Below are 11509 nucleotides of genomic sequence, written 5' to 3' on the forward strand. Positions count from 1 at the left end.
ACCCTAGGGTGGTGGGGGGAGAGAGTAGTACTGAATGGCAGCAGCAGTTGCTGCAGGAGAAAAAAGGGAGTGTTCAATTATGTTGGAGAAGGGTAATTAATAATATTAGCAGCCATTGGAAATGAAAATGGAATGAATGGTTATCATATTGATACTCCCTGGGGGAGGGGAGATTTGTGTTAATTAGGCTAGTGTGCTTTGGGGAAAGGGAGAAGAGTGGTTCATTGTACTTGCCTTCTAAGGAAGAAGTTAACCATGTTGGAAACATCTCTAATTTGAGTTTCAAAAGCATTCTCATTTGACACATGTATTTTTCTCCCAGCTTGACACCACTAAAACTGTGGATGGGAAATCTACTTTCTTGCACATTCTTGCCAAATCACTGAGCCAGCACTTTCCTGAGCTGCTGGATTTTGCCAAGGAGATTCCAACTGTGGCACTTGCTGCAAAAGGTCAGTTAAACGCATTAAGAGTGACTACCTGAAAGGGAACCAAGTGCTTGTACTCAGATTATGAAGTGACAAGTCATTGATTTCCGAAAACTTTGCATTTTGTTAAGAACCCATGAGCTAGAACTTTGAGGCCCTTTACCCAGATGATGTCAAGGCGTTTGAGTGTTGTGATTGTTCTCATTTGGGTGAGAGATGACTATTCTGTCACACTGCTGCCTTGAGATTTGCAGATAGCTTTAAGGGTTCAGGAGGTGAGATACTCCCCATATCCAGCCTCAATCCTGTCTAAAGCCAAAATGTTGATATAGTTGGCCCAGTTAAACTTCTGACTAGTGGCAAACCCCAGATATAAAATAGAGGGGTTGGCAGTGCGTGCTGTTGAAGGCCTTGAAAAATTTATTTGGCGATGGTCATTACCTGTGACCATTAGAGTTAGGTGGAAGGATTTTTATTGTAAAAATTTTATACCTGCAGTATGTGACTATTATTTGTGTCTGTGTTGTTCTTTATGGTAAAATAAGTTTGCTTGACATTTCCAACTTAACAGTAGGGTTATTGCAGATATTCCGTTGTTTTCAAAGACAAGAATAAAAATTGTCCAGTGGCTCAAACATTTGCTGTTCACTTCCCAGTTACATTACTAAAAGCGTATCCAGATCTCCGAAGGCAAGGATAGACACTGTTAAACTTATGGAGAAGTATGACTCAGCCAAATTCTAAGATACAAGAATTGGAACCGTTCAGGGCAGCAAAAGAATACAGAAAAATATAGAACTCTCCCTTTTTTTCAGTTAATCAGAGAACGATAACTACAGAAATTATTGACATCCACACAACCAGGAAGGACATACAGACAGCTTGTGAGAACATGGCAGTCACCGATGAAGACAGATTCTCTGCAGTCATGACCGCATCCTTCCAGACAGAAAAGATGGAGATTGTCATTCAATGTATATTATCTTTGTTTATACTGCATATGTCATTGTTATGTGATCTCTTGGATTGTTTTTTATTACTTGAAGAAATCAGAGAGGTGTTGCCTAGAGTATCTTTTTTTCCTTTTGCTCCTTGATTTTGTTTTTTTTTGCCTCTCCCAGGAGACTGCAGAGGGATGGTGAGTAAATGTGAAGTCATGATTGCCTGGCCTTTATAGTGTGTTGTGGGCTTGATGGACCGGTTGTTTTTCTCTTGTCCAACAATTTTGTTTGTTGAGAGATATAGTTACCTTTACACTATTAGCATCCAGCACTTTCAATCCAACGCTTTCAGGTCAGGTCACTTTTAGCTCCCTTCATGCCAATGCTATAGTTAAGAAAGCCTACCAATGCCCCTACTTTCTCAGGAGGCTAAGGAAATTTGGCATGTCCGTTACAACTCTCACCAATGTTTACAGAAGCACCATAGAAAGCGTCCTTTCTGGATGTATCGCAGCTTGGTATGGCTCCAGCTCTGATCAAGACTGCAAGAGACTACAAAGGGTTGTGAATGTAGCCCATTTTCCCATCTATTGACTCTGTCTACACTTTCTGCTGCCTCAGAAAAGCAGCCAGCACCCCGCAAATACACTCTTCCACCTTCTTCCATCGGGAAAAAGATACAAAAGTCTTAGGTCACGTACCAACAGCCTCAAGAACAGCTTCTTCCCTGCTGCTATCAGATTTTTAAATGGACCTACCTTATATTAAGTTGATCTTTCTCTACACCTTACCTATGACTGTAACATTACATTCTACAGCCTCTCCTTATCCTCTATGTACTCTATGAAGTGTGTTTTGCCTGTCACGCACTCAAGAAACAGTACTTTTCAGTGTATTCCAATACATGTGACAATAATAAATCAAATTTAAAAAAAAGGAGCAGAAAGTTCAGAAAGAGACTAAAGCTAGATCTCTACTGCCAAATCAAATGCTCCGAGGTCAGGTTTGGCATAGGTAAGGTGCCTAGGAAAATTCCCTTGACTCTGTAAGTAATGTGTGCTATTTTGTACAATATGGAGTTGTATAAAGTCCATGCACAGAGTAATACAAAATGTCTGGGAAACAGGAGTTTGTTACATAAGAGAGTAAGCATTTTCTATGCTGGATATCAAGTAGACCAAATGTTTGACAAAAGTGGATGAAGCAGATTGATAATTTTTTTTTTAATGCAGCAAATTATGGTTTGTATCACTTGTAGCTCAAGCTTTGAAAGGTTCTCTGTGTTCTCAAGTGCTGTTATTGTCTTAACTGGAGTGTCAGGCATTCCTGGGGGATGCACAGCCTGTCATTGCTTCCCTCGACTCCCTGCAGAATCGAGCCATTGAGGAGTTCAATAAAGTCTCAACTTTTTTCGGAGAAGATTCAAAGATGACTACGACTGAAGCTTTCTTCGGGATATTTGCAGAATTTATAACAAAATTTGAGGTAAAGCTTAGTTTGGAGTAAATCTGTGTAGCTATTAGCCACCAATCACATTGAACATTGTCAAAATGTTGTGGCTCAGTAAAATCCTATTTCTCTCAGTTATTTTATGAAATATCTCTACTGCAAAGATAACAATCTCTCATCTTTCTTTTAGTTTTGATACATGCTTAATAAAAACAAGGGAAATAGGTGGAGACATGTATGGACAAATAAAGGGATATATGATACACATAAAATATAATTTAGGGTGAACTGAAGTTTATTGAAAGTGGAGGATAGGAAGTCAGCCAGGACAGTATTGGAACAATTAGAACTGGAGGTGATGAAGACTGGAGGTGAAAAAGTTTCAGTAGCAGATGGGTTAAGGTAGGTGTGGAGGGGAGAATGTAGGGAAGTGATATTAGGGAGGTGAACATAGGTGGAGGTTTTAATGGAGTTTGTATGGAATTGGAAGCGCAGCTTAGGGTCAAATAGAATGTCACTTTTCTGAACCATCTAATTCAACACAAGAAGCATCATGAGTTGATGGTTAACATGGTGAGCATGCAAAATTTGTGGTGGGGGTTGAAGTCAAAGAATTTAGTCTTCCCAGTGTTTAGCTTGACAAAGGGAAGGGTCTTGTAAGAATGTATGTCCGATAAATGCTGATAGAACTGAGGCCTCAAGGGCTCAAAAAAGGTGGTGGAGAAGTAGAGTGGAATGTCATTGCTATTCACCTGGTAGTTAAACTCATGTCTATGAACGATGCAAAGCTGCAACATCTAGATGAACAAGAAGGGGACAAGGATAGATCTTTTAGGGTCTCTGAGGTGAAGATATTGGGATAGTAAGAGAAGCCATTGTAAGAAATGCTGCAGTTATGATTGGATAAATGAATAGAATCTGGCAAGGGCAGGAGGAGAGGCATGATTGACTGCATCAAAGGCTGCAAAGGGGGTGAGTAGAAAATGGTGCAGTATGATGGCATTCACAGAGAATATCATTGATGACTTTGGTTATTGCCATTTTGATGTTGTTAGAAGGGGAGTTGTGGGATAGATCATCATGAATCAACCATCACGAGTGGCTTCACAGACGAAAAAGAGTGTGCAATATGGAGTAAATATGTAACACGTATACGTCATATGTGAGGTATTGCACATTAATATTATTTATTACAGATACTTTTGCATGGAGCATGGGGAATGTATGATGTTGTATAAGATCTGTTCAGGAAGAAACATTTGAGGCCACAGGTTAGCTGATTTCTAATATACTGTACATGGGGAGAATGTGACAAGGAAATATAATATACATTGGGGAATACACTATATAGCTATCTGATGTACACCAAGGGAAAATGTGATACATACGTGGGAAAAATGTTCAAGGATGTATGATATACATACAAAGAAAATGGTACACATGATATATTTAGAGATAGTTATTTTATTATGTGTATAATAATGAGCTATGGATCGAGGTTAATATATAACTGAACACATGTCATACATCCAAGGAAATATGATAGTTACATTCCTTCCCTGCCTTTTGCGCATAATGTTTAATAATCCAGGGAGCAAACATTTGGAATGAATTCTACTATACAGCATTATTGAGATCATAATATTGTGTCTGAATGTGGAAGATGGTGGTGGGAAATGTGTAGAATGTTTGTCTAAGACAGCTGTTGAGTTCAAAGAAGAATGACATTCATAGTGAATAATACAACAGAATTGAAAGGGTGTGATTATAGCTGGACTATAGCAATGAGAAAGGTAATAAAATTGATCACCTGCTCAAGGTGAATCCATTAGATAGTGAGCAGAAGTTGAAAAGGAATGTGATTTGATAATCAGAGGATGAATCAAGAGGGAGTTTAAAGTACAGCTTGTTTATGGAGATGGCTGATATCCAAATTTCAGTTTCTGCTTCCTGATGGCATAGTTGGTCTTAATATCAGTAGTGGGGAAAATGCTAGAGTCTATTATAAAGGATGTGATAACTGAACACATAAAAAATAAAGGTAGGAATGAGTAGAGCCAACATTGATTTCTGTAAGCGAAATCACGTTTGACAGATCCGTTAGAGTTTTGAGGATGTAACTATAAGGGAGAACCAATGGATACGGTGTATTTGGATTTTTAGAAGGCTTGCGATAAGATTACACGCAAGATGTTTCTCAGCTAAATTAGGATTGAGTGCAATACACTGACATCGATGCCGCCAAGTTTTGTGTCAATGTGATTTGGGAAGAGGATGCAAAGAGGCTTTAAGAAGACTTAGGTTAAGCGAGTGGGCAAGAACATGGCGATCAGTATATAGTGTGTAAGTTATCCATTTTGGTAGGAAAAACAGAAATTTAGAATCTTAAATGATGAGAAATTGAGAAGTGTTGATGTTCAAAAGGACCTATGTGTTCTTGTTCGTTGTTAACTGAAAACTTAATGCAGGTGCCACTAGCAATTAGAACAGCCAATAGCATGTTGGCCTTTGCTGCAAGGGGATTTAAGTACAGGGGTAAAGCATTCTTGCTGCAGTTGTATAGAGCCTTGGTGAGACTGTACCTGGAATATTGTGTCTGGTTTGATTACCTTACCTAAGGAAGAATACACTGGCCATAGGGAGAGTATAAAAAACATCTACCAGGTTGACCCCTGGGATGGTGGTTGCACTTTGAGAAGAGGTAAAGGAGACTTCTCCCACCATAATCATCATTTGAGGTTCTCAGCAGGGTTACTGTTTGAGGTTCCAAGCATGGTAAGTTTCCAAACACATGGGAGGAGATCTTACCACTCACTTCATCAGCTGATGGGTGGGGCAAGCCAGTAAGATCGTAAGAGAGCCAGCACCGGGTATCTAGTGAGATCAGTCAGGTGCTGATCTCAATATTTAAGTTCTATTTAAAATAGAATTTAAATATTACAAGTGATCCCAGGATACAATTATCTGGGCTCACTTGCCTTAGCAGTCTTGTGGTGAAGGTCCTGAAGGAGGTGGGGCTACAGAGGAGGACAGGGAGGAGAATGCACACTCTGCAATTGGGATCGGGTAGGAGTGGTTTGGGGGTGAACACTGTGCATTCTGTAACTGACAGTCGGCCAGATGGAGGGGAGAGGGGGGATGGGGGTGGGTGATTGGGCAGTCCGTGTGGAGATGTTTGGGGGGGGGGGTGGCGAAGGGATGTGATCTGTCCTTATAGGGGTGGGCGGGTAGACAATTGGTCTGAGCGGGAGAGGGTGGGCGATCAGCCAGTCCGTGTGGGGATGGGGGGTTGAGGATCGGCTGCGAAGAAGTAATAGTGGGGGAGGGGGGGAGCGGGGTGGAGGAGGAGGTGGTTGGGAGAAGGTTCCAGAGAGATCTGCACATGCACAATGGCACCCTCTGCTGCATCTGCCAGCTTTCAGGCAAGCTTAAGTCCACCCCTCCACCAATTAGCGGGAAATAGATCTTGCTTCATTTTTTCCTCCAAGTGAGGTAAGATTTGATTTTTAACTCAAAAAAAAAAGCACGATTCTTTCTCATTTTCATGCTCGTTTGGCACTTGGATATGTTTTTGGTAAGATTGCCGCCATGATGTTTCAAAGCAAGTCAACATTCCTTCCCATTTACATCCTCACTCTTAGCTTCAGATGACATTTCTTGTTTGTCATAGTCTCAGCTTCCAGTGCCATGGAATCTGTCTCGGTACTAGGGCATAAAAGAACTGTCAATTGTTAATGACAAAAAAACATACATCAATGGCTGTATCACTCAGTAATTCTGGAACCCCTAGAAGGTACTGGGAATCACATTAAACATTAAACTTGACAAATTAGTTTCTGTTAACCAAACAGATAAGAGAATGGGATTTTTTGGATTAATGCTGGAGGATAAAGATCTATTGAAGGACCTTATCCACATTTTTGTCAGTTGATCCTATCCCCTTCGTCTGAATAAGCTTTTCCATTGCTGAGAGTAGGTCTAGACCAGGGACCCGGGGTCAATTCTGGCTTTGGGTGACTCTCTGTGTGGACTTTGCACATTCTCCCTGTCTCTACATGGGTTTTCTCTGGGTGTTTCAGTTCCTTCCTAGTGTCCAAAGGTGTGCAGGTTAGTAAATTGCTCTTTAGTGTCCCAAGATGTGCCGGTTAGATGGATTAGTCATGTGTGGTAAATGTGTAGGGTTGCGGGAGAGGGCTGGGCAAGATGCTTTGTCAGAGAGTTGGTGCAGACTTGATGGGCTGAATGGCTTCCTTCTACCATTTATAGATTCAGTGATATTAGAACTCTCTTTATATGACAAAATCAATTCCACAAATCACAAACCTCTGAACCAGATAACTGTGGGACATGTGATGGTTACAGCAACTGCTACAATACCTTCAGCTAGAATTGAGAAAGTATTGAGCAATGTGGAGCCGTTTCTTGGTATTCCTGTTACCAAACAAATGTAGCATTTTGGACTATGTGATGCAGAGTGAATCATAATTTTTTTGCTAACCCACGCATTAATATTTTGTGAATTACAGAAGGCATACAACGATACGCAGGCCTCTGTGAACCTGCAGAACCTAAAGGTGGTTTCCCCGCTCGCCTGGTGACATGAATGATGCTTCTCCATTTACAGCAGTTATGCCAAAAAGTGCAGTTTTGTTTGACTGACACATGAGTAAGGTGACAACCAGTCCCAGCTTCAGGATTTCTGTGTGATGACAGCGAGGGAAAGAGGAGTGGCTCATTGAAAAGGGCATCTCAGAGATCAACTTGAACCATTGACCGAATTGACACCTGTCTGTTGCCTGTCGCATGGCTGCCCTCCACTCCCATTTTGTTTCAATTACAATGGTCGCTAAATAAAGACAGATTCTATCAGCAATTATTGGAGGCTTGAACTCAAAACCAATTCTTCGACATGAACCTCTCAATATCAGTTTCTTCACTTTTAAAACTTTAGTTCCATAGTTGAGAGTCAGGTGGAAGCAATATCCTTTCTTCCTCTATCCTCTCCTTCACATTTTATGCCACTGTTCACTCATCCAAAGCCTTTCATACTGCTCCCCATCCTGCACTGGAGAGCTCCTATGGCCCTTTTGATGTTTTCCTGCCCTACAATGCCTCATTTTTGATTTTTATTTACTCTTTTTGGTTGGCAGCAATTCTTAGCTCCCAGCAACAACTTGTATCTATATAGCATCTTAAACATAATAAAACGTTCCAAGGCACTTCTCAGGAGGTTTATAAGAGAAAACATTAACACTAAACCACATTAGGAGATACAAGTCAGATAGGCAGAAACAATCAAAGAGATAGGTGTTAAGGAGTGTTTTAAAGGAGGGAAGCAAGGTGGAGAGGTGTAGGAGGGGCATTGCAGTTTGAAATGAGTAGATATTAATCAGTACACCCAACTGGGCAATTAGATAGGGATCGGTACTCAAACCTGGACTTGCAAATATAGGAATTGATAGACAGAAAATAAACAAGGTTCATCTAGTTCACTTTCTACTATCCCAGTAGTGGCACATTGATTTGCACTGCTGCCTCACAGTTGCAGGGACCCAGAGTCAATTCTGGCTTGGGTGATGGTGTGGAGTTTGTATGTTCACCCTATGTTTGCATGGGTTTCCTCTGGGTACTCCGGTTTCCTCCCACAGTCCAAAGATGTGCAGGTTAGGTGGATTGGTCATGCTAAATCGATCCTTAATGTCCCAAGGTGTGTAGGTTACTTGGGATTAGCCATGGTAAATGTGTGGGATTAAAGGGATAGGGTGGTGGAAAGATACTGTGTCAGAGTCAGTGCCAACTTGAATGGCCTCTTGTGCACTTTAGGGATTTTATAATTCTATGATTGATTGATTCTTGAATCACTCAATTTAAGACCAAAATCACCATGGATTTGACTGATGGGAGAGGGCATTTCTCAATGTGAGACTGAGACAAACATCAGATTATCCCTTGCGTGTCCGATATGCTGAGTTGAGGTCGCTGAAGTGCTGTTAACAATCATTGACACTGACATGACTGGATTGGGGAGGGAACTAAACACTCAGATTTTCTACCACTAGTCACAACTGAGTGACTTTTGTTGGAAACTGTGGGCAGACAGATCTTGCTTGAGGACAGGTTGGCTGAACTCTCCTGCCAACCTTCACTATTCACATTAACATGCAAGAATATTGGCCAATTGAAGAAGGTACTTGGAGATGGCTGAAACCAGCAAAATCATTTCCCAGAGACAGTGGCTTCAGGAGAGGAAGGAAAAAATGAAATCCCTGAGAGATTCAGGAACCTTTTAGCAAAAGACATCCAGATACCTACGTTACTGGCATCCTCAAAAACAGAAGAGTTTATTCCCACCACCAAGCACTCTGAAAATTTCTGTTCGTATTTTTAAAAGTAAAAAAATCCCTCCTTTTCCCTTTGGTTCTGATATTCAGATTATAATTTTTTTTGCTGAATGTTCATTATGTACAGAGCATATTTCTGAAGCTATGGTTCTAACCCTTTCCCATCTATTCGTTGTTTGAAATAGGAAGTGTCCTTTTCTGAGAGTTTGCTTGCTCTATTTTGCATAAAAATGGCCCAGACCATTTTTATTGTGGTCTCAGCTCATTTAGTCAATCCCCGCTGGACTTTACAACCTGTGTTTTCTTCCTAAAATACTGCAAGAGCTTTTGCAGTGCCAGGTACTCTGTGTGTTATCTGCTTTGTGACCTAGAGAGAACTATGGAACTATTTTTAAGCATTATTTGTACCTTGATAGGTAACTTAAGAATAATGTCTGAAATTACTACTTATTCAAATAATGTTGATTTTTAAAAAATGTAAAATTGCTGAACCATCTTGTTGGATATTGTGCTGAGTGAATCTAAATCCAGTCCTATTTACAGTTGGATTTTGTGAGGCTTTTTTGGCTGTGCTGCCTCTAATTGTGGTAGCAGACCTTCAGAGGTTGAGCAGTCCATGCGCAGAACATGTTTCATTTGAGCCCAGTAACTGTGTTTAAGAACTCATTTCTGTTTTGTTTGCATCAGTATGTTTTCTAAAGAGATAAAATACCAGTTGATTTAAACTCAGTGAGAGCTCTGATCTAGACTGTAGCTAATGATGTCGAGCCAGCAAAAAGGAAGTGTTCCAATCAGGTTGATGCCAGGTACTTCCAGGAAGAACTGTCTCCCCTACATTGTACAGCTCAGTTTCACCACTCTTAAAGGGACAGCCACCTGGATGAAGACTGAATAATGAACCACTTCGTCGCCTGACACTACAGTCTTAGAATGTTGCAACGATTTTAAGTGAATCTAATGGAAGGTTTTAGGACAGGACCCCCAGGGACTTTTATCCTTACATATTCATTGAAATGACACTTGGTTACCTTTATCAAACCTCTTTATCTCTATCTATTCTCTTTTTCATCTGAATATGTTAACTATTCTAGGGATATTGTTCCAAAGGCATCAGCTGCTATTCAATACTTTGTCCCAGTGGCCATTATTCACAATTCACATATTAATCTGTACAATGAACATTGGCAGGCACCTCAGTTGTGGGGCATCCCCTCCTGTCCAAACTTGCATGTCCACACACTTGCATTTCACAGCATGAACTGCTGGATGGTGAGAATGTGCAGGCACTGTGCCTGATTCTCCCATCTGATTGGACCGGCATCCCTGGGCTATGTACTGTCTGCCCCGCATCTCTATCCAGCAAAGATCAACTCACCACGAGCTAGAGACAGAACCTAAGACATTGAGCCTGATTTTACTATTTTCATTCCAAGTGCCGATTCTGGACGTAGTACATATCCGACTTGGAAACCCACTTTCAGGTGCCCCCATATACCCTCAGCCATCTCCAGTCCGATTAGGGCTATGGGCGGGGCTTAGCGCTGCCGGAATGATGAGAGCTCTGAACTGCACATGCGCAGTTAGAAAAAGAATTGGAAAAAGTGCGCTCGTGTCAGATCGCCCCCAAGCTGCAGAAAGCAGAGAAAGTGGCCTGGGAGCGAAAAGTGGGGGCAAGGGTGTATCTCGAGGTGGGGGATGGGTAAGATGTATCTCGGGGGGGGGGGGGTGCAAATGAATCTCTGGTGGGGGGCCAGGGGGGTCCGTTGCCACTCTGTTGGCGATTGGTGAAGGGAAGGGGGGCAGGGGTGGCAATCGGTCTGGGTAGTTGGGGGGGTTGGATAAGGGGGACACACATACACACATATCACTGCCCCCCTTATCCACTCTCCCACTACCCAGACCGATTGCCATCCCTGCCCCCATTCTCCCCCACCGATCGCCCGCAGAGTGGCAGTGGACCCTCCTACTCTCCCGGCAGAGATCCATCTGCCCCCCCCCACTAGAGATCCATCTGACCTGCCCTCCCCCCACCCCCCACCCCAGACAATGATCTGGCCTCACTCTCCCTGCCCCCCAACAACAAACTGGCCTCACCTCCCGCCCCCCCCTCCCTCCCCGAGGGTGGTCTGGCCTCACTCCCCCCCCCCCCCCCCCAGAAGAACATCTGACCTGCCTCCTCCCCCCTCCACCACCAGACAGTGATCAGCCCTCCCCCCCCACCACCAGACAGTGATCAGCCCTCCCCCCCACCACCAGACAATGATCAGCCCTCCCCCCCCACCACCAGACAATGATCAGCCCTCCCCCCCACCACCAGACAATGACCAGCCCTCCCCCCCCACCACCAGAC

The 11509-nt window shown here is 42.5% G+C and overlaps 1 protein-coding gene across 1 annotated transcript in view; it reads left to right on the plus strand.

Annotated features, from left to right (window-relative positions):
- Positions 1-9884, plus strand: part of grid2ipb (glutamate receptor, ionotropic, delta 2 (Grid2) interacting protein, b) — a 111540-nt gene extending 101656 nt beyond the window's left edge. Inside the window, exons 20-23 of the mRNA XM_080206521.1 lie at positions 323-452; positions 1244-1362; positions 2690-2854; positions 7345-9884. Of these exons, the coding sequence (XP_080062647.1) occupies positions 323-452; positions 1244-1362; positions 2690-2854; positions 7345-7416 (486 nt within the window). The 3' untranslated portion in view covers positions 7417-9884. The remainder of the gene's footprint in view (positions 1-322; positions 453-1243; positions 1363-2689; positions 2855-7344) is intronic.
- Positions 9885-11509: the final 1625 nt, after the last annotated feature.

The sequence above is a fragment of the Carcharhinus amblyrhynchos genome, chromosome 18 (genome assembly GCF_965287045.1).
Source record: "Carcharhinus amblyrhynchos chromosome 18, sCarAmb.v2.hapA, whole genome shotgun sequence".
In the NCBI taxonomy this organism is placed as follows: Eukaryota; Metazoa; Chordata; class Chondrichthyes; order Carcharhiniformes; family Carcharhinidae; genus Carcharhinus; species Carcharhinus amblyrhynchos.